Source organism: Manis pentadactyla, chromosome 1 (genome assembly GCF_030020395.1).
Source record: "Manis pentadactyla isolate mManPen7 chromosome 1, mManPen7.hap1, whole genome shotgun sequence".
Lineage (NCBI taxonomy): Eukaryota > Metazoa > Chordata > Mammalia > Pholidota > Manidae > Manis > Manis pentadactyla.
Genome location: NC_080019.1, coordinates 11,613,749 through 11,640,276, shown reverse-complemented (window position 1 = coordinate 11,640,276; position 26,528 = coordinate 11,613,749). Strand labels below are relative to the sequence as shown.

Below are 26,528 nucleotides of genomic sequence, written 5' to 3'. Positions count from 1 at the left end.
TTCGCGTTAGCCTGATTCATAGAAATGTGGAAGAGGTGGAAGGCATTTGCAAAAATGAGCTTCATCCCCTGGACTCCATTGTATGATTGAATGAATTAGGATCAGGGGCATGCAGGATATGAAACCATGTGAGCACTAGGGAGCTGCGAGGTCTAGGGAGGACAGATATGTTGGTCAATCATTCCTGGAGTGGCCATGGCCTGTCCTCAGGGAACCTGAACCTCATTGGAAGTGGTCAGGAAGGGCCCCTCGAAGAAATAAGATTTCAGTAGCTATATTGAGACCTCAGGAGGTGTAGATGTTGGAACAATGCCCCTCAGTTCTCTCTGTCCCCTAGAATGTCATGGTCTGTCTCCAAGGTACCTGGCCATCCTCAGGACACCTGTACCCCCTGATGCTCTGATTTTGGGGTTCTGCTCTGAGCCTTCTGACCATAGAATCAGTTAAGAAAGTTTTCCTGCTGGGGCCTCCAGGCAGGACCTATCCCCTTTTCTGGAATTTCTTCTCTTCATTGTTCTGAAATTTTAATTCCGAGAGACGGCCTGCCTGGTGGCTTTTCCTGCTCTGGTGGGACTTTCACTGTAGAGCTGAAGACCAGAGGAGGGTGGAAACGAGGAGGAAGGGAGGAAAGCTGTATGGCATTTCTGCTCACAGTTGGTTTGTAATTAGTGGGTCCCATTAGTGGCAAATGCCAGCCGGAGCAGTGGGCCAGGTAAGGGGCTAAACATGAAATACAGTCATATGATTGATTTGTGGAGCCTTCAGGTTTGCCCGAGTGACCTGTACCAGCCCAGGTCACAGTTCGTAGGGTGAGAGACTTGATACATAGTGGAAGGGACCACCTTGCTTTCCAAAGGACAGAGATGGATCTGGAGTCCCCTGAGGCTGGGACCTGTTCTTGACACTCAGATTCGTATGTCAGGCCTTGGTGCCTTTTAAAGGCAGCCATATAGCTGAGCGTTTTTTCCTGTCCTCTCTTTCCATTTAGCTTCTTTCCCTGGTGGAGCCCCAGAAAATGAAGAGGGCTCAGTTCCCAGGGCTTGTCCATCAATCAGCCTGCAGTGATTTTGATAAAGGTCCTTAAACTGGGCTCTTAAGGAATTTTCTCCTGATGTCTGTATTCGACCAGGGTTTAGGTAGAAGCTCCTGGATCTTGCAGACTCTGGAAGCTGAGCTCTGTTTTTCCAAAAGGCCATTTGGGTGAGGTGGGCAGGAGCTGGTTGACCCCAAGGCCAGCCCTCCACTTCTGTGCCTGTGGATTCCCTGGCACAGGAGGGCTTTGTTACTGACTGCTGGGTGTTTTGAAGGAGGATGTGTGTGGGCCTTCCTCGGAGTCCTTAGGCAACGCTGAGCTGTTATCCAGAAGAAACAGTCAGGATGGAAGCAAAGATTTGATCTGGTTGAAGTTAAGCCATAGAAAATGCCCCGCCAGGGTAGGAGCCGTCAGAGAATGGGCTAAAAACCTCCAGTGTATAGGACATTAGAGAGCTCTTTTAATGGAAATGTATTAAACATATTTTTCTTTGACTCTTGGCTTCTCAGACAATAACTGAATTAATGTATATGTATTTATGCAGGCCAGCAAGGGTGAAGGGGTGAATGAACTGATTTCAAAAATTACTGAAGATGTATAGTTAGCCGTTAGAGCTTCAAGAATATCAGCTTCAGAAACGACTTTTCATTGTAAAAACAATATGACAATAAGGAATATATTGAGATGTTAGAAGGACATTAGGTCCTTCTTCACGTCCAAAAAAAATCCTCCAAGTTTCGGAGGAGGGAGAGGAGTGGAAGCACAGTCTGTAGTGATGGGCAGGCAGCGGGTTCCATTTACCCCCTGCAATGAGCGCTTTTCCCTCCACGGGCTTCTGACAGTGGGCTGGCTGGCAGGCGAGGTGCCCCCTGACCTTGGGTGAGAACGCTCATTGTCAACTTCCCTTGAGTGTCTCTTCCAAGGGTCTCTTGTCTTTTCTGGTAGTTCGGTCACAAGAAAGTTTCTGAAATTGTTTCAGATCCTAAAAACCAAAAGTTATTGCAAAGCTAGGCTTTTAAACCAGGCACTGCTCGAAATTGAAAACAGATTCCTGATCTCTGAGTAGCCGGAGGTTAAGGGACAGGGAGAGAACCGTTGTCAACCCAGAGCTTGAGCGTGGAGGGCAGGAGGTGACGAGCAAAGCAAAGTGGGTTCTTTCTGTCATAGGCCCACGTAGCATTTGCATTTGCATGTTTGGGAGAATTGTAATTATCTTAAGGTGACCAGAGGCCCACCGACTGAGTGACCCTGGGAAAAATACTGTCCTTGTCTGAGTCTCAGTTTCTTCCTTTGTGAAGTGGCAAGATTGAACTAAACGTGAATGGTCTTTTAGGAAGTTTCCAGTTCTAAAAATCCCACCCATTTCCTTGGGGTGGTGTAACTTGTGGACATTGTCTTTTGACTTTGAATGTGAAGTCTAGACTTGCAAGCACTTCTGTTTCGAGGAGGAAGGCAGGAAGACCCCTGTCTTGGAATTCTACGAGGGGGCTAAGAAGTGAGGAGAGAACCAGATATACTGTTCGGGGCCCCTGCATCCCAAGGTGCCTGCCTAGAAATTACAGTTTGTTTAATTCACTTGAAACCTAAAACTACAACACTTAACGAGTGCAAACCACTCATTTAGGCAATTCCAGAAATGCTGAGTGGCCGCAGCCCCACCCAGGGAATCACGGGGAGGCGGGTAGCAGATGCTTCTGGAAGGCCCTGTTTATAGCCCTCTGACTCCTTCCTGCCGGGGACCTTTCACAAGTTCACTACCAGGAAGCTGAGTCATCCAGGGTCAGCTGGCCTGGCCAAGGTCACCAGCCTGGCCAGCAGTGCAGATGGGGTTAGCCCGGTGGGCCCGAGGACTTGGGGGGGCGTCAGTGGCAGTGACAGGGAGAGGGAGCTGCCCTTCATGTCCCCTTGTGGTGACAGGAGTACCATCGCTCCCTGTGGTTCGCGCTCCATTTCCGGTTTCACAGTGAGAAATGTTCTCCTTTTTCATTTACCTCATTTCTTCCTTGCTTCCTTCTCCTCCTGTGAGAAATCCGGAGGCCATAGAAAGTTGTATCCTGAGACTCAGAAATGTATGTCTGCATGTTCAGATCATTTCATAAGCTTTTGGGGAGCCATCTTTAAGCTTTGCTGGATGCCACAGGGAACAGCAGGAACCTTCAACCATGGGTGAGATTCCACGCTGACTAAAACCTTCGTCCTGGAAACAGAGGGTTGAGGTGTTACACTGAGAACAAGTGACACCATTCCCAGGCTCCCCTCCTGGCTCTGGCGGCCAGGCCCAGCGTCGTTCTCAGGGGCTCGGCCCCCCACCTGCCACTCCCTGTGCCCCCAGGGAGCCCTGTCTTCCCAACTTCACTTGGCCTGAGTCCCCCCAGTGTCCAGGTCTCTGCTCCAAAGTCACTTCCAGGCCCCTCCTGCATCTAATGTGGCCCACACGCCCTTGCACTCATGGCCCCTCACCTCTGCTCTGCTTCTGGACGTAGAGCGTGTAATACTCTCCCTGTATGATGTTTTTTCACCCTTTCTATCTCCCGCTGGACTCCCAGCTTCTTGAAGTCAAGGACCCCCCGCTGCTTACTGCTCCCCAGCACGCTGACGTTCAGGCACAAAGGGAGAACTTTCTCGTAGAGCCACCCTGTTGTTTTACCAGCGGGAGGTTCCTGCAGTCCTGCCGCTCACCGGCATCCCAGCACCAGTCTCCTTCCTTCACTTCTGGAAACCCTTCTCATCAGACGGCTTTGGTGTAAATCGTACACCTGAATCCACTGTTTCCAGGACGAAGGTTTTAGTCAGCGTGGAATCTCACCCATGGTTGAAGGTTCCTGCCGTTCCCTGTGGCTTCTGCAAAGCTTAAAGATGGCTCCCCAAAAGCTTATGAAAGAAGCTGAACGTGCAAACGGGTACATGCAGGTCTGTTCCAGGGCCTGGAGGGTGCGTCTTCAGGATGTATTTTTGGTCTCTTTCCCTCAAGACCCTTAGAAGGCCAGGCCTGGTATTTTGTCATCTTTCTGTTACTGTCTGGTGGGCAAAGAGTGTGAAGAAAGCAGGAGAATGTCCCCTTCAGCTGTGACCTGGCCCTGCTGATTTGCGCATCAGCCAGCATTATGGAGATGATTTGACAGCATTCGTGGGAAATTCAGCTTTGGTAACATCTGGGAAATTTACCCTGGACATCTGCTTAGGCGTCTGGCAAACCCTGGCACTTGGAGCCCAGCTCTAATGAGGCTTCTGTCCTTCCATGAGGCTCTTACTGTATGTACGTGGTAGGTAAGCCCCAGAGAATGATGGTGAGGCACATTGCACTGCAGGGTGTAGATACGTGGAGCTTCCATGCCTGTTTTGTATACTTTGTGGGTGAAAGTTAGTGTATCTCTTGAGTCCTTGACAGTCAGGTACTGAGTCCATGCTAATTAAAGCAAGGTGCTGGCGCCACAAGGCCGCAACGCATGCGGCCGCCCCTTCCTTCATGGCTGTCTCAGACTTTAATGGCAGACGGGCATGCAGACGCACACCACCTGATATAATTATAAGTAGAGGAATGAGCAAGAGAAGGCTGGTGACAGGGCTGCTTTGAACAGCCTCTCTTTCCTGTAGGTAATGGGCTAATAATGGGGCATGCTTTAGGGGGTGTGGCCTCTGGGAGGGCGGGGCAGCCTGTCTTGTAGAAGCTGGCAGGACCATACTTGACGGGAGAACCATGCACGGGGCTGGAGTCCAGGAGAGCTGTCACCCACAGCACCCAGGGGCCCCCTCTGTCGCTGGCTCTGGTGGCAGGGATGGTGTCTTGGAGCCACTGGCATCATCACACAGTCTCTCACATGCAGACGTTTGGCTGGCTAGGGCTACTCCCTCCATGCCTGAGCATGTGGGGTCCCAATTCCTGAGTACTACATTTTGTGGTGGCCCAGGCCAGTGTGTACTGGGCAGGGAAGTGCTGTGTCATCAGGGCCAGGAGCCAGCATGTGGACAAGGACAAGGGCTCAAACTCTGCATCTCAAGCACTTCTGCCTTCCTTAGAGCTTTGCCTTCCGTACAGGAGCCCCTGGGCTGACCTTCCAGGTGCTTCCTTCCAAGGCAGGCTCTGGAGTCAGGAATACTGCTGTGTCTGGGGGATTAAGCTGTGCATTTGAGACCCCTGGCCGCCTTCACCAAAAAGCAACAACAACAAAAAAAACTGCTAGTGTTGAAGGAAGCCTAGGGAATTAATTGATTGTGATAGGATTTCACGTTGTGCAATGCATGCCGAATGAGCCATTGATTAGATTTAGGATTTTTATTTTAAATTGTGGTGAAATACACGTAACATAAAATTTACCATCTCAACCTTTTTTAAGTGTACTGTGTAGTAATGTTAGTACATTCACACTGTTGTGCAGCCGATCTCCAGACCTTCATCTTCTCAAACTGAAGCTCCCTGCCTAGTACACAACCACCCCCAGTCCCCATCCCCCAGCCCCTGGCAACCCCCATTTTACCCTCTGTCTCTGTGACTGACTATTCTGGGGTACCTCATGTGAGTGGAATCTTACAGTGTTTTTCTTTTTGTGACTGCCTGATTGCATAATGTCCCTCCATTTTGTAGTATGTGTCAGCATTTCCTTCCCTTTTTTAAGGCTGAGTAATACTCCATCCTGTGATTATCCTACGTCTTGTTTGTCTATTTATCCATGAATGGACACTTGAGTTGCTTTCACCTTTTAGCTATTATGACTAGTGGTGCTGTGCACATGGGTGTGCAAATGTGTTTTGGAGATCCTGTTTTCTGTTCTTTTTGTTATATACCCAGAAATGGGATCGCTGATCATATGGTAACTCTATTTTTAATTTTTTTAGTAAGTGTCATACTGTTTTCTGTAGTGGCTGCACCATTTTACATTCCCACTAGCAATGCAGAAGGGTTCCAGTTTCTCCTGGAATTCTTTTTCCTTCTTTCTTTTTCTTTTTTTAAATATAGTTGTTTCAAAGCTGCGAGTAGGCCTGATATATAGGAAGTAGATGTGTAGATTTGTCTCCCCCAAACTAAAACACATCATACACATTTGTTTTGTGAAGGATTCTTTTACCAGTTTTGTAGATTTAGAATGTTGAAGATCAGAAAGGCCCTCCTTAAAACCGTCTGTTAATTCCATTTATTCATTTGACAAATATTTGCAGCTGTAATTGATCAGTGAAGGAGACAGATGAAATCGTCTGCCCTCAGGTTTACCGGCTGGTGGAAATCTTGATGTGAGCCCTCGGAGTGAGTCCCTCAGGGATTTGGTGGCCGAGCTGGACGGCAGTCTGCATCCTCTGACCCTTGGATCGGGGCGCTCTCTGTTCTGTCATGCTCTCATTTAGCTGCGCATTTTGGGGAATCACCCCTGTTTGGGGAAGTGGGACACACTCGGTGGAAACACCCGTGCCCTGCAGTGCCGTGTGAATTTATCCCCTAGAATCCACTGGACAGGAGAGCCCACCCCTAGTCCTGCAGGGGACTGGGAAGTGCGGGAGAGGGGGCAGCGCCCAGGCGCGGGGCGTTTCCTTACAGTTCAGAGAGCAGCGCGTCCTCGAGCAGCAGGACAGGATGGGCCGTTTCCATCGTGGGACCCTGGAGGGAGTGGGTGCCTCCCGTGAGCAGTGTCAGGGGGCTTTAGTACTGAAGGCCCCCCCTCTCCACCCAGGCCCAGCCTGCAGCGTCAGGGAAAGCTCCCCAGAACTGCCCTGGGCTCTGAGCTGTCAGGCCGGTGAGTGAGCTTCCTGGGGCCACTCCATCTTGGCGCCTTAGCGCCTGTGTAAACCGACACTAGTGGTTTTCCAGCCACCGGAGTCTCCCGTGTTGCATAATCAGGATTAATGTAAGCAGCCAGGTCCATTCATTTAGAAACCCTGAGCCAAGAAAGGTGGGTGTGGGTGTGGGGTGGGTGGGAGGGACAGAGTCCCCCCTGGGGCTGCTATGGGCAAGTTCCCTCGCTTTCCTGGGCCTCAGTTTCTCTTCTGTTGAGGGGGCAGCGGAACTAAAGGCCTGTCCAGGCAGTCCTGATGGTGACCAGGGGGTCTTGTCTCGGTGTGCGGTGATGGTAGGGGGGACTGGGGTGGGGGTGTTGCTCTCAACCAGGGCTGACCCACAGGCATCCTCTTCAGAGAGAATGAGAATTTTATGAAGGAATGAAGAGTAAAAATGACATCTTCCTAGGAGTTTGTTTGCTGTTTATCCAAAAAAAAAAAAAGCCTAATAAAAGCAACTGCAGCTGTATGCCAGCCCCCAAGCAAAGGTCTTTTCATTCGTTGCTTCCTGTAATCCTCGCAGACACTTTGGGAGGTAGGTGCTGTTTTGAACCCCAGTTACGGGTAAGGAAGCAGGCTTGGAGAGATTGAGTAATTTGCCGAAGGTGCAAAGAGGAAGCGGCAGAGCTGGGATTTGGAGCAGGTGGGGCCCCGGAGCCCATTCCTCTGCCACGGTCTGGGTTCCAGTGACAACTGCAGGGCCACCTCACCTTTGCTGAGCCTCTTTCTGATCAGGGGTTTGGGGTTTTTCATCCCTGTCCCTTCCTTGTGAGATTGTAGGAACTGTGGCCTGGGGTCCCCAACATCTGTGCCCTGTGGCTGGCAGCTTCCTTCTGGGACCCTGGGGTCTATTGTGTGGGTCGTTCACCCCCAGTCCTGTTCTATAGTGATCCTCCTCAAACCTGTAATGAGAGCCACTTACCAGCAAGCAGGGAGAAACACCCACACCTTCTAGGCAGGACTAAGCTGGTTCTGGTGATTCTTTGTAAGATTGGAAAGCCATGTGTGTTAACATAGGTGGTGGCTTAGGGAACATACTGGAACCCTAGTAAAATAATTACAGTGGTGATGAACATGTATCGACCACCTCCTGTGCTGTACGAGGCGACCCATGTGCTTAAGTCTTCTCACTTCTCATCAGAGGAAACACGTGAGAGAGGTTCGTGAGAGGAGGGAACTGAAGTTCAAAGGCGTTCAGGCACTCCCCAAGTCATACACCCTGAAAATGGAATAGGGTTTTGACTGTGACGTGGGTGAGGACGGGGCCATCCTTGCGTCCTCGGGTCCTAATAACAGCTCCTCAGCAGTATGTAATTGTTGAGTGAAGAGGTGAACTTCAAACCCCAGGGACTGAGCATCGGGTGGGTGGGTGGTCAGTGAGCTTTTTTTAAGATTTGGTGATTGGGATTTTCCATGAAATATGGTTGAGGGTTGGTCAGATGCGTGGGCTCTGGGGGTCAGAGAGCTGGCCAGCCTCCTGCAGCAGTAAACAGCTGAGATGCCTGGCTAGGTCGTACCCATTTCCTCATTAGTAAACAGCTGGGGGCTGGACTGAACAGGTGCAGAACTCTGAAATCGAAAGCCCCTAGGGAGCCCCCACCGTGCACAGCTGATGATGGTCCTGCTGCCGGGGCCGTGGTGGGGAGCAGGACCAGACCCAGCGTACGGAGGATCACTGAGCACGCTTTTGGTGACTGGACTCTGTTCTGCTGCGCACAGTAGATCTCCCGGTGCTCTGGGGTGACTGCATGTGCTCCAGGGTGCTTCTACATGCACTCAGGTATTGAATTTGTTCTTTGATGTGGTATTATGATGCTTCAGTGAGTTTTCCTATTATGCCAGGAAAAAAGAACAGTTCTGAGGATGAGCTGTTTCTCCAGTTCTACATCTGACATCTTGTCCTTACTTGTCGGTGGGTGTTTATAAGCCAATGACATAGACAAGGCTGCTGAGTCAGGGGAGGCTCCGAGGAGGCAAGATTACCAGCCCTGAGTTGCACTCTTTTTTGACAGCAGCCAGGCCATTGCGACATTCAGGTTTAGCCTTTGAATACCTGAGGTGTGCCAGGCTCCCATCCTTCAAGGTGCCCCTCTGCCTGCAACCTGGGCAGGTGAATGGTTCAGGCTCTGTTGAGGAGAGAGTTGGGTTCATAACAAATGAGCCGCCAGTGGCCACGCCGACAGCCAGGGCTGAGGATCAGTGCAGCTGGGTGGCCTCCATAGGACCGCCTATAGGTGCAGCGCTTGTAGGCTGGAAAATAGACAGACCCCCTCAGGAGCTTTCTGAACTTAACCAGTAAGGATTCTAGTGACCACAGAGGGTCGGGCAGCAAGGAGGAGGTGTGTATGTGACTCAGTGTGGCTGTAGGAGCTGTGCACATCAGAGCCGTGAGGGAGTCGGAGGCACTCTGATCCCCCTCTGGCCAGCCCCTTCCTGGGAGGCTGTGCGGTCCTGGGGGTGCCAGCATGGCTCTGGAGCCTGACTGCCTGGCTATCAGGTTCTGTCTGTGCTCTGTGACCTTGGGGCAAATTGCTTAACCCCCTGTGCCTCAGTTTGTGAGATGGGGATAGTTAGTTGCTAATATTACTGTTGGCATTATTATATTTATGTGGTGAAGAAAGAGTGGCAGTGGGGCTCAGAGAAGCACGTTGACTTGCCTAAGGCCACACGGTCCTTAGTGCCACATGTGGGGCCAGAAGAGAGGACCCAGACCCTGCTAGTTGTCCTAAATGGGCAAGGTGGCCTTGGCGTCTCCTCCAGCCCAGCGTCGTCCCTGCCCTTGCCACCTCCCAATGAGGTCACCAGTCCCACTCATGAAATCCCAGCCCTGTTACCTGGAATTTTGGGAATTTGCCCTCTTGTAGAGTGGAAACAATTTAATCCTTTGGGTGGGCCACAGACTGGGTGTTCTGATTGTGTCCGGGGTCTAAGCCAGGCCTGGATCCTTTCATCCCTCTCTCTTGCTGTAGAATTTTCTAGAGAAGGGGGAGGGGTGGCCAAATTTGGCTCCCAGGATAAAGGAATGTGGGGTGGCGTCCTTTGAGCCATCAGCAGGGTGGCGAGCTGCTACCTGGGTGTGGGGAGGAAGACCTTGGTGGCGTGTGCTGTTAGAGGGGGCTTGCAGGCAGCCACATCTTCGGAGAGAGCAGCCTGCCTCCAGTGAACGCTGGTGGGGAGGGCGTCCGTCTCACAGGCCTGCTCTCTTCTCCCAGATGCGGGAGACGCCACAGGTCTTGCTCACTGGCAGCTCTTCATGTGCAGTGTAACCGTGGGGAACACTTGACTATAAAGTAAATTCCAAACTCCTTAGCTAGCAGTTCAGGGCCTCCCACAGTCCAGCCTCAACCTGCCTTTCTCCCAGCAAACATTTATTGATTATTTAATGCTCAGCACCCCGCTGAGTCTGGGGTTATCTCTCCATCCGTACCCAGAACTTACCTTTGGACCACCTCCATTTCCCAGACCCACAGGTACGTTCATGACCCCCCGGGTGGAATGGAATTATTCTCTTCCTCTCCTGCCGTGATTGTATTTTTTTAAAAAAAATCAATCGAAGGTACTCCATAAAGCAAATAGTATAGAAGCGATTGTAACGACAGCTCCGTTTCTTACCAATGGAAATTGGTTCCTCTTTCTGGGTGCAGCTCAAAAGGCCACTCTTCTGCTACCCTTTCAGGGTTGGATGTCATCTGGGGTCTCCCTCTTCCCACTGTGGCCTGGTCCTCGGAGAGCTGGTGCTTGGTGCTGGGAGGCCTGGGAAGTTGGTTTTGGTTGTTGGGGTGGCATTTGTATTTTCTACCAAATACATGTAGAAGCGCCTCACTTGGTCACTTTGTCCTTAGAAACAGCAGTGCCCCCTGAAGCAGCCCCCTTGATGGCCCTGAAGGCTGCCCGTTTGCGTCTGGAGAATATGAATGACAGACAGGCCCAACCCCTTGCAGGCCAGGCCCTGTGCCTCAGAGGCAGCCGGGAATCTGGAGTGTGGAGGGCGGGCGGTGCGCCTGCTCAGAAGGGGGAAAGTGGCCTTTCTGAAAATTGCACCCGCCTTTCCCTGAGTGAAAAGGTGGAGCAGCCTTGATGGTTTGTTCTCACCGGTGTGACCCCACTTCCTCCCACCTTTCCCCCAACATCAGTGACCTGAAAACTGAGGGGAGCCGGGGCTTCCTGTAGGGGAGGCAGGGACGCCGATGGAGCTGGAGGTGTCTTCCCACCAGCCCTCATCTCTGTCTGGGTTCTGTTTCTCTGACTGGTCTGCCAAGGAGCTGGCCCTTTTGCTTGCTCTAAAATAGCAGTTCTCCCCAGGGGCTTTCAAAATGGATTCGCCTGGAACTCCCCATGCACTTCTGATATGCAGCCATTCTCCCACCCCACACCCTTTTTTGTTGGGGGGGGGACAGAGGGAAGGACTGCTTTTGAGGAGTCATTTTTCTCTTGTTGGTTCCTAAACTTTAAGGTCAAGTTTCCTTTTGATTTAAGAAAGAGAGGCAAAGTATATTCTTGTTATATGTGCACTTTTGCCAATTTGGGAGCTGTTAAGAGACCTGCATTGGAATTTCGAGCTTGGGCCGAAACTTTGGTGTGCCGTGGAGTGCCATGGACAGTGTGGTCCCCGTGAGGGATATTCGGCATTGCTCGGTTCTTGGCTACCCGTGCGTGGGAGCAACGCTGGAGGGTGCCCTCCTGCCTCCTTTTTGATCATTTCTGCCTGTGTTTTCTAAGGGCCAGGTTGTGACTGCCGGAAGCACCAGTTGGAGTCCATCTGGTGCATCAAACATAATAAGGGCACTGATGCTGAGTCGGACGCTGGTGGTGGTGAACTTGGGGGTCTGGGAGTCTCACTATGCATGGGCCTCCTGGATGTGGTTTGGGTGCTGTCACCTATTGTACGAAGCCTCCTAAGGATCCTGCCTGGAAGGTGAGACAGGACTTCCCAAGCTCTCCATGATGAGGTCTGTGGCTTCACTTCAGAAGACGGTCCTTTCCCTGCCAAGCACTGTGCCAGAAAGCCTCTCCCGCTGGCCTCTGTGCTCTCTGTGGCATCTCAGCGAGCAGGGCATGTGTGGACACGGACTCCTCACCCTGACACCCTCTGCCTTGGGGGGCTGGGGTGGGAGCTGGAGCACTGTCAGCAGACCCCAGTGCAATGAGCACATAGTGCAGGGGGTGGGCTTCAGGCGGAAATGGGAGAGCTTTGGGCCAGAGGGCTGAAGGGTGGAGGTCTGGCACCCATGGGTGGGTGGCTGTGGGGCATGGACAGAATTGGGGCTGGGCCCTACAATGTGGCTTAGGCATTTCACTATGGCTCAACTTAGTGTCAGCCAGTACTACTTGGAACAGTCGGCAGATGGAATAGAATTGAGCTCATCAATTAGATTTCTAATTCTGAAGCAGATACTGGGGGCAGATCAGATGCTAACATTATTTGGCATTTCCCTATCTCTTGCTAGGTGCCTAAATGTTACCTCCTTTTTCTGAGAGAAAATCTGGGACAGGGTTCCTGCCAGCCTTCTGGAGCACAGCCCTGGCCCCTCAGTGGGGCTTGTGGCCACCCACTGAGCTGTGATGTTTGACTGTCCCCACCAGGAACAGGGAGCCCCACGTACCCATCCCTGCCTCTTCTCCCCATTACACCTGCCGCAAAGTAGCATCCGGATGCTTTTGAGGGGATGAGTGGGAAGATTTTGCAGCATCTTCTCCAGGTCCTGAAAACACCAGATGTACTTTTGGCACAGGAAGTTTTTTATATTACTTATTCTTTATATTTGAGAAATTGAAGGAGGAGGGGTGGGAATCCCCCGCCATGTCCAGGACAGGGAGGAAGACAGTGGCCCAGGGGTGCTGCGAGGCCCTCAGGGAGGTCTGAGGTCTCCCTGCCAGGCCCAGCCGACTGCCTCCCCTCTTCCTTCCTGGGTCCTGGCTCCCATCTGAAGAGGCCGAGCTGGATGCATGCGCTCCCTGCCCCGGCCCCAGCAGCTCTGTTACATGACCCTGCAAGCTCACCTGGGACGGAACACACATTTTCCACTCGCCCTGCTCCCTCTTACTCTCGTAAGACAAGCAGGTCAGCAAGGCAGGCACGTCCTGTTTTGTCTTCTTAGAGAAGAATTAGAGTAAAGGGCTTGCCCCCCAACTCCCTTCTGGCCTTGTTGGAAGGTTATGAGCTGGTTTGGCACAAATGCAGACTTGGTATCACTGGTGTGGAGCTCTCCTGCAGCCCTGTCTTCTAAAGCTGAGGGCACTTGCTCAGGGTACATGGTGACGCAGAGCCCGGCCAGAGACCCAGGTCTCCTGATTTCTGTGCTATGGCATTTTTCTCCGTCCTGCCTCCTTTGAGAGCAGAGAGCAGTTACGCAAGTAGGTGTGGCATGAGGCCTGTAAGGGGCAGTCCAGGGCTCCCCCCGCTGCTTTGCTGGGCCTTTTCTCAGGCCTCGGCTTCCAGGCCACTCCTGGTGACCCGCCTGCAGGGCTGGGCTGCCCGAGGATTCCTTCTGACCCCGCAGGGCCTGCTTCCAGGACCCGCCGCCATGGGCCACCGCTCTGTTTTCTCAAAGTGTGTTCTGCAAGGTGGAACTGCTTAGTAAAGGAGAGGAGGGGCTTCCACTGCCAATTTAATATGTGCCTTGTTAAGCAGGGTCAGCGGCTGCTTTCCTGAAGGACTTTCCAGAGCCTTTCACATGCTACTCTGCAGGCTGAATTTCCATGAGGGGAGAATTCGAATGCAAAGAATGAGAATTTACTATAAGGAAAGGGGGAACCGTGCCGTCAGGCCTGGAGCAGGAGCCGAAACCCAGGACAGGAAAGGCAGTTTGGGAAATTCGCTGTCTCTGTGTTTTTGCTTGTTTTGTTCTGTGTGTGTGTGTTTTTAATCTCTGCCTTCTCTCTGGATCCTACTTCTTTCATTTTCTTTTTCCTTCTCTCTGCCATCACCCCTTGACTTCTAAAAAACTGTGGCGAAATACGCATGACATCAAACGTACCGCCCTAACCATGTCCCAGTGTGCCGTGCAGCGGCGTTGAGTACATCCGTGTTGTTGGCTGTCATCACGACCATCCACCCACAGAACTCTTCGCCTTGCAAAATGGAAACTGTCCCCATTGAGCCACTCCCCGTTCCTCCTCCCTCCTGCCCTGACACCCACCATCCTATGTCTGTCTCCAGGGTTTTGACAACTCTCAATAACACACGTGAGTGAGATCAGACAGTGTTTGTCTCTTTATAACTGGCTTATTGCACAATGTGCTCACAGTTCATCCAGGCTGTTGCATGTGTCAGCATTGCTTTCTTTTTTTAAGGCTGAATAATATTCCAGCGTATGGATAAAGCGTATTTTGCTTATCCCCCATCCATCAACTTGGGTTGCAGCCACTCATCCCTAATTTTCCCTCCTTCTCGGGGCCACAGTAGACAGGCAATGCCCAGCCCTCAGTTGTGCATATATATACAGGTAGAGTCACAGCTAGAGAAGGAGAGAAAGAGAGACTAAACTGATCATCTCCTCTCCAGCTTGGCTGACCACCTCTGCCTCACCTCTGACCTGGCCACCTTTGGCTTCCTCCAAGGGAGGGTCTCTCACTACGGGGTGCAGACTGGTCACCCCTGCCTTCTCTGGGCTCCTTTTTGGCACCCCAGACAGTCTCTGTCATTCTGCCCTGCCCCACGCTTTCCTTGTTTGTTTATAGTGTATCCTTTCTGCATCCTGCTTCCTGGCCCCGAGGGCGTTCTCGCTGCAGGCAGGTTGAAGAAATGAAGGCACCAGAGGAATATAAGAGGCTCTGGACTAAAACTTGGCCACTGTGGCCATGGTGGGCCCAGAGGAGCCTTGACTGGGTCCTCCTCTGTGCTTATTGGCCACTTGCCTCTGACCCAAGTGGGTTCATTAAACGTGGCCTGCCCTTGAGCAGACCGCTTCCCGAGGACAGAGCAGTCCACCTGCAACTTGAGTCACAGAGACCCACTTGTCCTTTTCAATTCCGTAGGAGGGTGGTGTATTTTGGTTCAGTAATATTTACTCCAACTGCCTCAACCCTAATTTAAAAATGAGGGAGGTGATAAATCAACCCCAAATTTCCCTCATCCGTATGAGCTGGCTGATGTGAGAAGCTTTGAATGGGAGAAACCCATCTGATGCTTTCACACACGTAAATGGTGGGGAGGAGAGGGGACGGTCATTGTTGACGGCCAGCCCAAGCCCTCGCTTCCCACAGGTGCTCAGTCTGCCAGCAGCACCCAAGGCTGGATGGAGAATGTTATCAGAAGTGCTCAGGCCAAGAGGCCCTTATGGAGTGAGGATCAGAATCACCCAGGGAATTAAAAGGTGTGAATCACTGAGTGGTGGAGTAGTGCCTAGATGGGCACTTTTAGACATTTCCCGGGTGATTCTGATCATCAGTCATTGTTTGGATCCTCTCCTTCATTTTCCCGCGGAGGACTCCGGGGACCAGAGAGCAGAGAGACGAGATGCTGTAGCCAAGGAAGGCCCTTGGCCCTTGGAGCCGGTGTGAGGGCCGGAATGGCATCTCAGCACCTCATTCTGGGTCTGGGGTGTTTCCTGGCTCGGCCACCCCTGCCTACAAGGGGCTCCTTTGTTCCTACCCACTGAGGCCCAAGAAAGGCCTTCAACCCCAGGCCAGAAACCGGGCAGTGGGAGGCAGATGAGGGCACGGGGAGGCCGAGGAGCTCCTGCTGTCTGTCCCCAAGGCTGGCCTCTCCTCTGGGAGTGGGACTGCCAGCAGCCAGCCTGTATTGACAGGCCCAAGTTCAGCCCCAGGGACAGGCAGCATCTGCTCGGCTGGTGGCTCGGCACATCCCACCCTGGCCTTCAGTAACGCAGCAAGATGTGATTATCCTGATTGATATTTACCAATAGGGAAAGATCTGGATACAAGGTGGTGGGAGGGTTGGGAGGGTCAGGTAACCCCAGGAAAGCTGCTCATATTTAGGGAGAGGAGAAGAGGCACAGAGCCCTTCACCCCAGCTGGTATGCTAAGTTGCACCCATTTGTTTGTTCATCCTCATTCAACAAATATTTCTTGGGCTCCCACTGTGGGAGTCAGACACCATAAAAGGCTTGGAGGTCGGCCGTGAATGAGACAGACACAGTCGTTTCCTGCAAAGTCATATACTTGAACCATATTCCTTAGCCTCCTGATGAATCTTTATTATTGTTAACAATAGCGATAGTAATAGACAGGTAACAGACATTTAATTTTCTTAGCTAATCTCTCAGAGAGGGAAAGAAAGCTTAGAGAGTTAACCGTCTTGGCCAGGGTCCCACAGTCAGTGATGGCATCTGAATTTGATCCTGTTCTCAGACGCCCACGCCCGTGTGCTGGACCGCTGTGCTGTCGTTCCAAGACAAGCTAGGCGAAAGGCAAAGCTGAATTTGCTCTAAAACTTGAGTGATTTCAAATACCTTTTAGAATTTAGAGCTAGAGAGCCTCTCCCATCCCCAAAGAAGCAGTTTTGCCCCTTCCGAAGAGAGTGCTTGTTTGGTGAGGACTCCATTCACTCTGTACCCAGGAGCAAAGTGAAGGCTTCGTGGCCCCGAGTCAGGTATCCTGTTGGTTTATAAATTTGCTTGCTTTCTCCTTCTCTTGGTCTTGTTTACTTATAATGTTTCCTCTATTACCAGGCAGCCTCAAGGCCCTTTTGAAATGGCTTAGAAGAGAAAATAATTCAACAGAAGGGTACAGGGTCACTGATCCTGTCCCTTCCCACTAGCTCTTCCCTGGGACCCCAGGCTGGGCCAGCAGGAATTTGTACCAGTGTGTGGTAGAAAAAAAGGGGTAAAGTAGTGAGTTTTTAATAAAGCTACATTTAATGTAAAAACAGTTTTATAATTAGAGATAGTCCTTGCTGTTTTTCCGTAAGCATTTAAAAATATGTCATTTCTTTTAGGAAATGATGATTGTAATGGAGGGTGGTGGTGATTGTTGCTTATGTTGTTATCATTTGTATGTCCTTTCTTGGCAAAATGAAAAGTTGCTAACAGTGTGCACCTAGCTGGTGGAATCAGAAATCTGAAAATGACTGCTAATTTAGGTCATTGGTTTTCCTGTTGTTTCTCTGAGCCCTGGGACCCCTGGAGTTGGGTAGGGGTGTGTCTCTGCCTTGGGGAATGAGAGACGGCCCAGGGCCTGTCACCCCATTTTCAGAGAAGCATTTCTTCCATTTTATAGATGAGTTTTCTGTATGATTTTATTTGGTGATAAATGGCAACTAAAGGATATTCCTGCCAAAGGTTGGAGAGCCTCCAAATGGCGTGTGTGTCCAGTGCAGGGTTGCAGAAGAAAGCAGGCTGCTGGTTTTGCAGGACTGAGCCAGTGGGGGCCCCTCACCTGCAAATATTTCTTATCTGCTGGACTAGTCAGGGTTCTGCAGAGAAAAAGAGACAACTGTGTGTGTGTGTGTGTAGACAGTGAGATTGATTTATTTTAAAGAATTTACTCACATGACTGTAAGGCTTGTGAACAGGCTGGCTGGAGACCCAGGGCAGAGTTGATGTTACAGTTCAAGTCCTAAGACTGTCTGGAGGCAGAGTTTTTTCTTCCTTGGGGGATATCAGGATTTTTCCCCCTCTTCAGGCCTTCAGCTGATTAGATGAGGCCCGCCTGCATGGTGCCAAGCAATCTGCTTTACCAAGTCTACTGATTTAAATGTCGATCTCATCTAAAAAATGCCTGCACAGCAGCATCGAGGCTAGTGTTTGGCCACAGCTGGAGCCAGTGTAGGTACCGTGGCCCTGCCAGGTTGACACAGGTTAACCAGCACAGCCACTCAAGAGCCTGAGTAGTCTGATAGCGTTAACAGAGATGGGGAAAACTGTGTCAGTGCCTCAAGGAGGCAAGGCTATTCAAGGGACAGACTGAGAACAAGAGCAATGATATTTAAGTACTAACTTATAAAGATGAAATACAAAAAGTATTTAGAGGAGATGAGGGGGTGAGGGCTGGAGTCTTCCAGGGACAGTTCTTGGTAAGGGGGCTGAACAGGGGCTTGCAGAACACAGACGTCTCAGGTAAGTGAAGGTGCAGAATTCTTTAGACCCAGAGTGGGAGCAATAGGATAATAATAATACTTACCCTGGATGAGATCGCTAAGTTTATTAAGGGTTTTCACATGCATTGTTTCATCTGATGCTCATGACAGCTCCGTTTTTCAGTCAAGGGTCCTGAGGCCCAGAGAGGTTCAGGGATTGGATTCATCAGAGGTCACACAGCCTGGAAGGGCAGGTCTTCCTACTCCAAATCCTGCCCCTCCCACCCCCAGCCCTTTCCCCCTTTGCTGGGCATAATGCAACCCATGTGGATGTGTGGATGTTGGGAGAGGGATTACTCCAGGAGGGAGAGAATAAATAAATGTCTTCTCCACCAAGAAATCCTGTGAAACTCTGAAAATGGACTGTTTTCTCTCACTCTCTGTGGGTCTTCCTCTCCCTCCTTTACCATCCTCGTTAACTCCCACTTTTTTTCTTGGTTTCTCTCCCTCCCCGCCAGACACGAATGCAGAGTTTGAATCCAGATCCCAAAGCCCAGTACACAAGCATCTACGGAGCCCTCAAGAAAATCATGCGGACTGAAGGCTTCTGGCGGCCCTTGCGGGGCCTCAACGTGATGGTGACGGGCGCGGGGCCTGCCCATGCCATGTACTTTGCCTGCTATGAGAACATGAAAAGGACTTTAAATGCTGTTTTCCACCACCAAGGAAACAGCCACCTAGCCAACGGTATTTTGAAAGCGTTTGTCTGGAGTGAGACAGCTCTCTCCTTCAACAGACCCTTCCCCAGGGCTCTCCTCCCCGTGACCCAGCAGCCTGACGCCTCATCTCCGCCACGCTTGCTTACGAATAAAGAACTCTATAGAGTCGTGTGTGCACACACCCAAACACATGCGTGCACACACACATGCTTTTCCTGTTCCCCTCCTTCGCTTTCTATAAAGCCTGGGGACAATCCGTGACAGAGGTGTTTTGGTTTCCATTGTTCTGTGGGTTTTTCATTTTTTTTCTTTCTTTTTTTTTTTTAAACATTCAAAAGCAATTAATGATCAGATCTAGGAAAAAACCCTGAATAGAAACAAAACTTTTGAATGCTGGATTCCAAAAAAAAAAAAAAAAAAAGTTATCTGGACAGCTTCTTTGAGACTATTTAAAAACTGGTTCAACAGGTCTCTACAACGTCAAGATCTAACTAAGCTTTAAAAGGTCAAGAAGTTTTATGGCTGACAAAGGATTTGCTCCAGCGCAGACGACCTTTCCCACCTTAAGCTTCTGGGGGTTTGGGAATTTCTCCCCCATTCTCTTCCGTTTGTCTGAGTTGCATCTCTCTGCGAGCAAGGGCTGAATTTTCTTTTGTCGTTTTGAGGGAGAGGGTTGGGGTGGGGACGCGAGCTGGCGGTCCGCTCTTACAAAGGCATGTTTCACTGGGCCCTGCTGAGCGGTTATTTTTGCCTGTCCTGTGGGTTTTGCTTTCGTTGGTTTTGTTTGGGTGTGGAGTGGGACTATGGCTAGCAGCATAAGGTGTACTTATTTTAACATAATTAATGTTTCAACAGTGGAGAGGTAGATGTGATCAGCGACAGCTTTTGTTCCTTCTCGTTCTGTTCTACTCAGAGGAAGCCAAAAAGCATCCCTTCCATCAGCAAACCTGGTAATAATAACTCCAGCTGGCTGGTTTGCAGACATTTGTTTATAGGGATAACAGAGATGGGGAAAGCTGCGTCGTTGCCTCAAGGAGGCAAGGCTATTCCAGGGACAGACTGAGAACAAATGCATTCCTATTTAAGTGCTAACTTATAAAGATGAAATACAAGAAGTATTTTAAAGTTGCTTTTTAAAAATTGGCCCCAAGTGGCATTGATGGGGATGGTCACTAAGAGCTGTATTCTGATGGCTGTCTCTGAATCCGTGTCTCCAAGTCCCTCTTTTGACTGAAACTGCCTTATGGAATGGTTTGGTCCCCTGGTCACTGAGCCCCTGCAGGCGGCGTGACAAACCCAGGTTATACCAAGTTCTGCTGCTCTGTTACTGCTTCGCTGTGATGTGCGCTGAGGTTGCGTTGTGACCTTTCTGGGATAACCATAAGTGTGTGTGGAGGTTGGGTGGGGGGATGTATGCACATTTCGGAAGCATTATCCTGGTGTTCCCCATCCTTCCCACATTCCCGTGGTACTCTTAATTACTGGACAGTGTCACCTGCAAAGCGGAAGCAAAATTCCAGACGTGAACCAGGCCTTTGAGGTTCGTGGTTCTTGAAGCCAGGCCAGATGAGACCCTCAGAGGGGGAGCACCACCTCTGAAACAAGTCACAGCTTTGCACACTAACCCTGGAAGGCTACCCCATGTCTTCCTGTTTTCTTCTCCGCTCTCCTGTTTCCTTGAAAATGCCTGGATTTTATTAAGGAAGTTTTGTAAAGATTTCTCATCTAACTTCTTCCCCATTAGCCATATACATGATATCATCCCCTTTGAGTGCACCAGTTTAAGGGCCGAGTGAGTTAATCTGCAGGCAAAGGCGAGGGACAGGAGAGAAATCTAGACAGTGGGAAAAGCGTGAAGTGTGGTTTGTATGCACTGTCCAACTAGCTTTTCCCCAGGGTTGACTACAGGAGAGAAAATGAGGTTTCTGCAAGATTAAAATGCAGGTAACTGTACCTAGGCTACCTTCCCTGTTTTTATCCATTATTTACATTGTCACTTGAGGGTTTTAGGAGTCAAGCACTCACCTGGGTGGAGTTGGTCATGAATTTTGCCTCTTGGAAAGCTGTGTCCAGGGTTTGGTCCGAATTTAGGTTCCAGGAACTTCCTCAGAGCACCTGGTCCCAGAGGGTAATTTTCTGGAGTTTGTTTTGCAGGGATAGCTGGGAGTATGGCCACCCTGCTCCACGATGCAGTAATGAATCCAGCAGAAGGTAATGTTTCATGGTCCCAGGGAGTGGCAGTAGGGGATGTGCAGAGGGGCAGAAAATAATGGGTGGGGGATGGCAGAAAGTTGGGCAAGGGAACTCCTGGTCCCTAGTCCGAATAAGCAGTATTCTTTACCACATTATTGAAGGCCTCAGGAAGAGACATAAGCCATTTGATCTTACGGCATTCCTGTTGTGTTAAACAGAGCCCCTGGGAGTGTGACCTGCAGACCACAGCAGCATTGTCTCCTGGGAGCCTGTTAGACATACTAGTTCTTGAGTACCCCCCACCTCCAGCCCTACTAAATCAGAATGACAGGGGTGGGGACAGAGAGTCGTTCTAATAACCTGGTGATTCTTTCGCATGATTTTACACAATTCTAAAACCTCTGTGTGCAGGTGTATGTGTGCACATTCACGTACAGACACACATACACACATCCCTGATCCTTGTTAACTTTTATCCTAGACAAATTTAGGAGGAACCTGTCAAAGGCTATTCATTAGGGCCTATGTTCAATTTGCTTTTTAAAGGGAAATTAGAAATTGTTAAGGACAAGGTTAAATATATGCCAGTGTAGACAGTATTTTTGAACTGCCATGTATGCGTCACTCTGCTTCATAAACAAACCTTTGCACGTATTGTTTTAGCTGTCTCCTCATGTTATCTTTTTTTTTTCTTTTAAATTTTGGGAGCATTATAAAATAATCCTTAGCTGTTCAGACTTATGCTCTGTCAGCTTTTACTGTGTCCAGTGAGCTTGGCTGACTCAGGTCTGAATTGTGAGGAGCTTTCAGACCTCGTGGTGGGCCTCCTATAAGCTGGGTTATTATGTCTGGGAGATGTGGTGGGTTCTCCACTTTTCTCCCCCATCTGAAAATGGCCCCTTGCCAGAGGAAGCATCTGAGGGAAAAATGTCAACCTCTTAAGTCTTGTTATAAGTTTGTTTTTGTCTTTTAAGGTTAAGATTTCTCTAGCAGACAGGGGGTGTGGCCCGACCTTCAAGGATGTGATGGGTCAGATTGGGAAAGGGGCTCCTTTTTGTGTGTGTTTAAGGCATTGGCCCATGTCAATCAGGCCAGAATTTTATTTATATTTTTGAAGGAGAAAAAAATGAGGTTCAACTTCCCCTCTTCTCCTTGACATACTGACTTACGGAGCAGAGAAGTAAAGGAAAGGACACTGTGTGTGTGTTCATTTGGCAATGTGTGGGGACTAGTAAAAGTCTAAGCCTAAAGGACCACAAGTTGGTCTCATTTGCCTCATGTCCTTTGAATTACTGATTACTTTTGTATTAACAAAGCTGGGGTCTTTGTTGGAGTTTGTCATTGAGCTTGGACTGACATAATTCTAGGGTCCCTTTTAAGAGCACTGTGACACACAGAAACCAGAAGTACTGCCAGAGCTATGACCACTGCGAATAAAAACAGGACAGACATCACAGCTGAGACGGAGGAGGGCAGAGGGGCCGGGAGTGGGCAGGATTTTGATTTGTGACAGGTGTGATGGGAGATAAGATCAGTGACTCTAGTTTGAAGTGGCTGCCTGGTTTAGGAACCACCTTAAACAAGATTCAGGCAGGAGAACGTTCATGAAACAGCCACCTTTCTGGCACTGGGTCTTGGAGCTACATTCTTAAGTGGATTGCCTGGGATTGCCTGGGACTGCCTGGAGCTGGCCCGCTGTGGTTTCTTGGGCTGGGGCTGTGTATGTGTGGCTCTCTGTGACCTGCCACCAGTGTGTCTAAACTTGCTTGTTTCTCTTTATGGTTTGGCTTCCCATTTCACTCCGATCTGGGGTGGGGCCAAATCCAACCCCCTGCCCGTGGACGGCCCGACCACAGTCGTGAAGCAGCGCATGCAGATGTACAACTCGCCGCACCGGTCGGCCCTCAGCTGCATCTGGACGGTTTGGAGGACGGAGGGCTTGGGGGCCTTCTACCGGAGTTACACCACGCAGCTGACCATGAACATTCCCTTCCAGTCCATCCACTTCATCACCTACGAGTTCCTGCAGGAGCAGGTCAACCCTCACCGGGGCTACAACCCACAGTCACACATCATCTCAGGCGGGCTGGCGGGGGCCCTCGCCGCAGCCGCCACCACCCCGCTGGATGTGTGCAAGACCCTCCTCAACACCCAGGAGAACATGGCCCTCAACCTGGCCAACATCAGCGGCCGGCTGTCGGGCATGGCCAACGCTTTCCGGACCGTGTACCAGCTCAACGGCCTGCCTGGCTACTTCAAGGGCATGCAGGCCCGCGTCATCTACCAGATGCCCTCCACTGCCATTTCCTGGTCTGTCTATGAGTTTTTCAAATACTTCCTCACCAAACACAAGCTGGAGAGTCGAACTCCATACTGAAGGATTGGGCAGTGGGAAGGGATTCCAGAATCTTTTATTTTTAAAAGGCTCTCTCTGCCTGCTTCCATTCCCCTGCCCTCACACCAAGGTGATGTTTGCGGCGGGGGGTTTCAGGGGGCCTTCCGCTCCCTGGCGCCTTAGAGAGAGGGGAGGGTGGGCCAGCCGCCTACCAGAAGGCCAAGCGTCTGCAGGGACATCTGAGGTGGTGGTAGATGGGGCAAGACTTTGGAGGGGGAGTGAGAAAGTGCTCTTTCTGTCCCTCCCCTGAGAGGAACGTAGCTTTTCTGCTTCACTGCAGTCTCCTCCTCTAGAATTGTAGACCACACAGGAGGTAAGAAGTGCACAGTGACTGAAAACATGAAAGGAAAAACTAATTATGTGTGTGAAAGTTCCAGGACAGTATAAAATAGTCGGATAATGTTTATCCTTTATTTTTCTACATAGAGGTCTGAATTTGTGTGTGTGTGTGTACAAGTACATGTGACAGCTGGGAATATAAAGCTGTTGTTTAAAAAAAAAAATAGAAGGCTGAACTCTTCCATCGGGGTTGAGCAGAAAAGGCACCACCGTAATGAATTGCCGAAGGTGGCCTCATGTTGGCTAGAGCCCCCAGATGAAAGTTTCACTTAAATGTAAAATAATAAAGCTTATATTTTGAATTTCTCTTTTCATGGGGGATAAAAAGGGTACGTTGAAAAAAATCAAAATAATGATATGTGACTTCCAGCAACTTTTTTTTCTTTTGTCTGATCAGTCACTTTCCTGTGCCTTTTCCCTCTGTCTTTTCTAAAAATTCCAGGACCAAAGATCTGGCCCTGGGGCATTTTCTCTCGCTGCATGCATGCCTGGTGGCAGGATTGCTCACACTGTGGGACTGTGGCCCCCAGTAGGATTGATTAGATGGCTGGTCTTGGATCTGCTGAGACCATTTCCTTCCCCCCGTGGGTGATGTGAATGTGTGCCTCCTGGGGCCAGCACAGAGGAGCCCTTGAAATGTCACTGGCTGCTTGTTGGGTAGGCAGTTGGGGTACATCCCACCTTTATCCCAGGACTTATTTCTCCATCAACCTTTTAACTCAGGCACTTCAGATATTCTTGTCTGTGTGTGTTTTGACTAAATCTGCACTTCCCTGTGCCGTTGTAGGGACTTTAAAGAACATAGCAAGTATGTCTGTGGCATCTGCCCTATCACCAGTTCCCTCTCACCGCACAGTGACAGGATCCAGGCCCTCCAGTCAAGCCCCGCTGCTCAAGTGAGCCCCGACCCTCAGGCACCGGTCAGGCTGCCCCTGGAGCTGCCCTCCGCCTTGCACGGTCTGCATGGGAATGCGAGGCTAGCCTGCGTTTTCTGGCATGGTGCATCTGGGCCGCATTATCACCAGGAGAAAATGCAAGCTTGTTTCCGCAGGCCACGCCCTTTGATTGGCTGCCAGATCTCTCCAAGGGGAGACCGAATGGCTTCACCGTTTCCTTTTAGAGTCCTCCTTTAAAAATGAGCAGGAAGCATGGGTGTGTGTGTGTGTGTGTGTGTGTGTGTGTGTGTGTGTGTGTGCGCGCGCGCGCGCGCGCGTGTGTGTGCGCACTTTGGCAGCCTGGTTGTGCCCTTTGCCCTTCGCCCTTTGCCTCAGGCACGGTCAATGTGCATCTGGCTGAGGCTCAGACCAGGCCCCTTCAGAGGCTGTTACTTCCTGGGAAGAGATCAGGTGGCACTGGAACAGTTTTTATCTTGGGACCTTGCACAGTGCCTTGGGAGCAGTGCTCAGGTCAGGGACAGGAGAGGCCCACATGGGGTGGTTACCACATGTGCCCCTGAGCGGGACCTTGCTCCTGGGCTGGGGGCCTGAGCTGCCGACCCGTCCCACTTTGGAGTTCACCGCCCCACGCCCGGCACCCACTCCCTGTCTGCCTGGAAACCACCCCGGCCAGCTTCTCTCCCAGGCATGCCAAAAGGCCTTGGAGACCGTGCTGCCGGCTCTCTAAACACACCCTGCATCTCTGTTCAATCCTGTAAATGAAAGAAAACTAGACCAAATTCTAGAATAATCAATCTCCCTTTTGCATCCACCCACCATATGCCACACTGCAGCAAAATACTCCCTATTTCTTACAGGATTCTGTTTTCGATTTATTCAGAGAAAGTGTTTACTTCTCTGGAAAACTTTGGGTAGCAAATGCAAGGAAGAGAGGTCGGAAGTGGGGGCCAGAGCTCCGTGGGCTCCGTTGGAAGGCAGGTCTGCTCTTGCCTGGCCTCGTGCAGTGCACTGGGCGGGCGGGAAGTGGTGCCGCCTGTCCTGCCTTTCACGCTGGGTCTTCCGGCAGCCCGCTGAGCCTTGTACCTGAGAAAGCTTGAAAGTAGCAAAGCACTAAGACCGCAGTGGCGGTTCATTTGGTGGAAATTGCTTTCCCTGCCTCGCCTTGAGCTCCAGAGGTGGGTTGGTGCCCCGTGCAGGCTGTTGGGCGTGGAGGAGTAGCTAGATAGGGAGATGTTCTCTCCACCCCCACCTCCATGGTGACCAGCGTCATGTAACTGTGGCACAACTCGGTCCTTCATGGCTTAGGAGTAACATCTGTAGCCAGGCGCTGCCGCTCGAGTACAATACTCAGTAATGTGTGTGCACACACACATGTGAAACTGCTGCCAAGACCATACCATGACTTGAGATTGAACCACTCGTACATCAGTTTTATATCTATTTTAGAGTAAAAAATTGACCTTTTTTTTTTTTGCAAATGGGATAAATCTTTAATCCATGACTATTTGTTCTTAACTTTTGATTGAATCTAGCTGTTTACTGGTCTACATCCTTTTGTGTGTGTGGGTTTTATTTTTGACAGTGTCTTATTCCAGCTCTGTCCTCCAAAGTCTTCTGAAGGCTGCATCTCCACCGTGTTGTTTTGCCAATAAGGTTTTGTTTAACTTTATTTAAGAATGACTGTGCTTGTTAAATGCGAATGTACTGTAGCTTCCTACCTGCCAGACGCACAATGTATAAGGGTGAGCAAGTGTTGTTTCTTAAATACCTGTAGTAAATACCATTGTTTTTGCCTCTAATTGTTGCTGGTTCTTTGAAGAAGGAAAGGAGTGTTTATATTTCTGATATGCTGCTACCGTTGTGACACTGGAGCTAGAGAAAATAAAGCTTTGATCTTTGAAGTGTTGTGGGCTCTGTGGTGGGAAGTTGCAGTGAGAGGGGAGTGGATGCAGAGAAGGAACCGAATCCATGTGGCTTGGTGCCTGGACCAGCAGCGCACATTAACGACTAGGATCTGTGGCTTCGACGGAAAGTGCCCTCTCGGTCCTCTTAGAGATGGAAGCGGTCGGCAGAGACAGTCACATTGCCATGCTGGGTGAGGGCAGCCCCTCAGGCTTTGTTCACCATGCCAGCAATGTGGCAGCTTTTCCTTCCTGGCATGGGAGTGTGTGTGGCAGCTGCAAGTACATGGTACACACAGCTCTGCTACATG

At 50.4% G+C, this 26,528-nt stretch overlaps 1 protein-coding gene across 5 annotated transcripts in view; it reads left to right on the top strand.

The window, feature by feature from the left end:
- The window catches only part of SLC25A37 (solute carrier family 25 member 37), a 37,757-nt gene extending 11,540 nt beyond the window's left edge, over positions 1–26,217 (top strand). The window contains exons 1-4 of one of the 5 annotated variants that reach the window (XM_036888789.2): positions 8,492–8,514; positions 18,293–18,521; positions 20,648–20,704; positions 22,543–26,217. In XM_036888789.2, the coding sequence (XP_036744684.1) occupies positions 18,299–18,521; positions 20,648–20,704; positions 22,543–23,063 (801 nt within the window). In that variant the 5' untranslated portion in view covers positions 8,492–8,514; positions 18,293–18,298 and the 3' untranslated portion in view covers positions 23,064–26,217. Of the gene's footprint in view, positions 1–8,491; positions 8,515–16,134; positions 16,350–18,292; positions 19,444–20,647; positions 20,705–22,542 lie in introns of those variants that run through there. The other 4 variants (XM_036888788.2, XM_036888787.2, XM_036888791.2 and 1 more) reach the window with 4 other exon arrangements.
- The last annotated feature ends 311 nt before the right edge of the window (positions 26,218–26,528 follow it).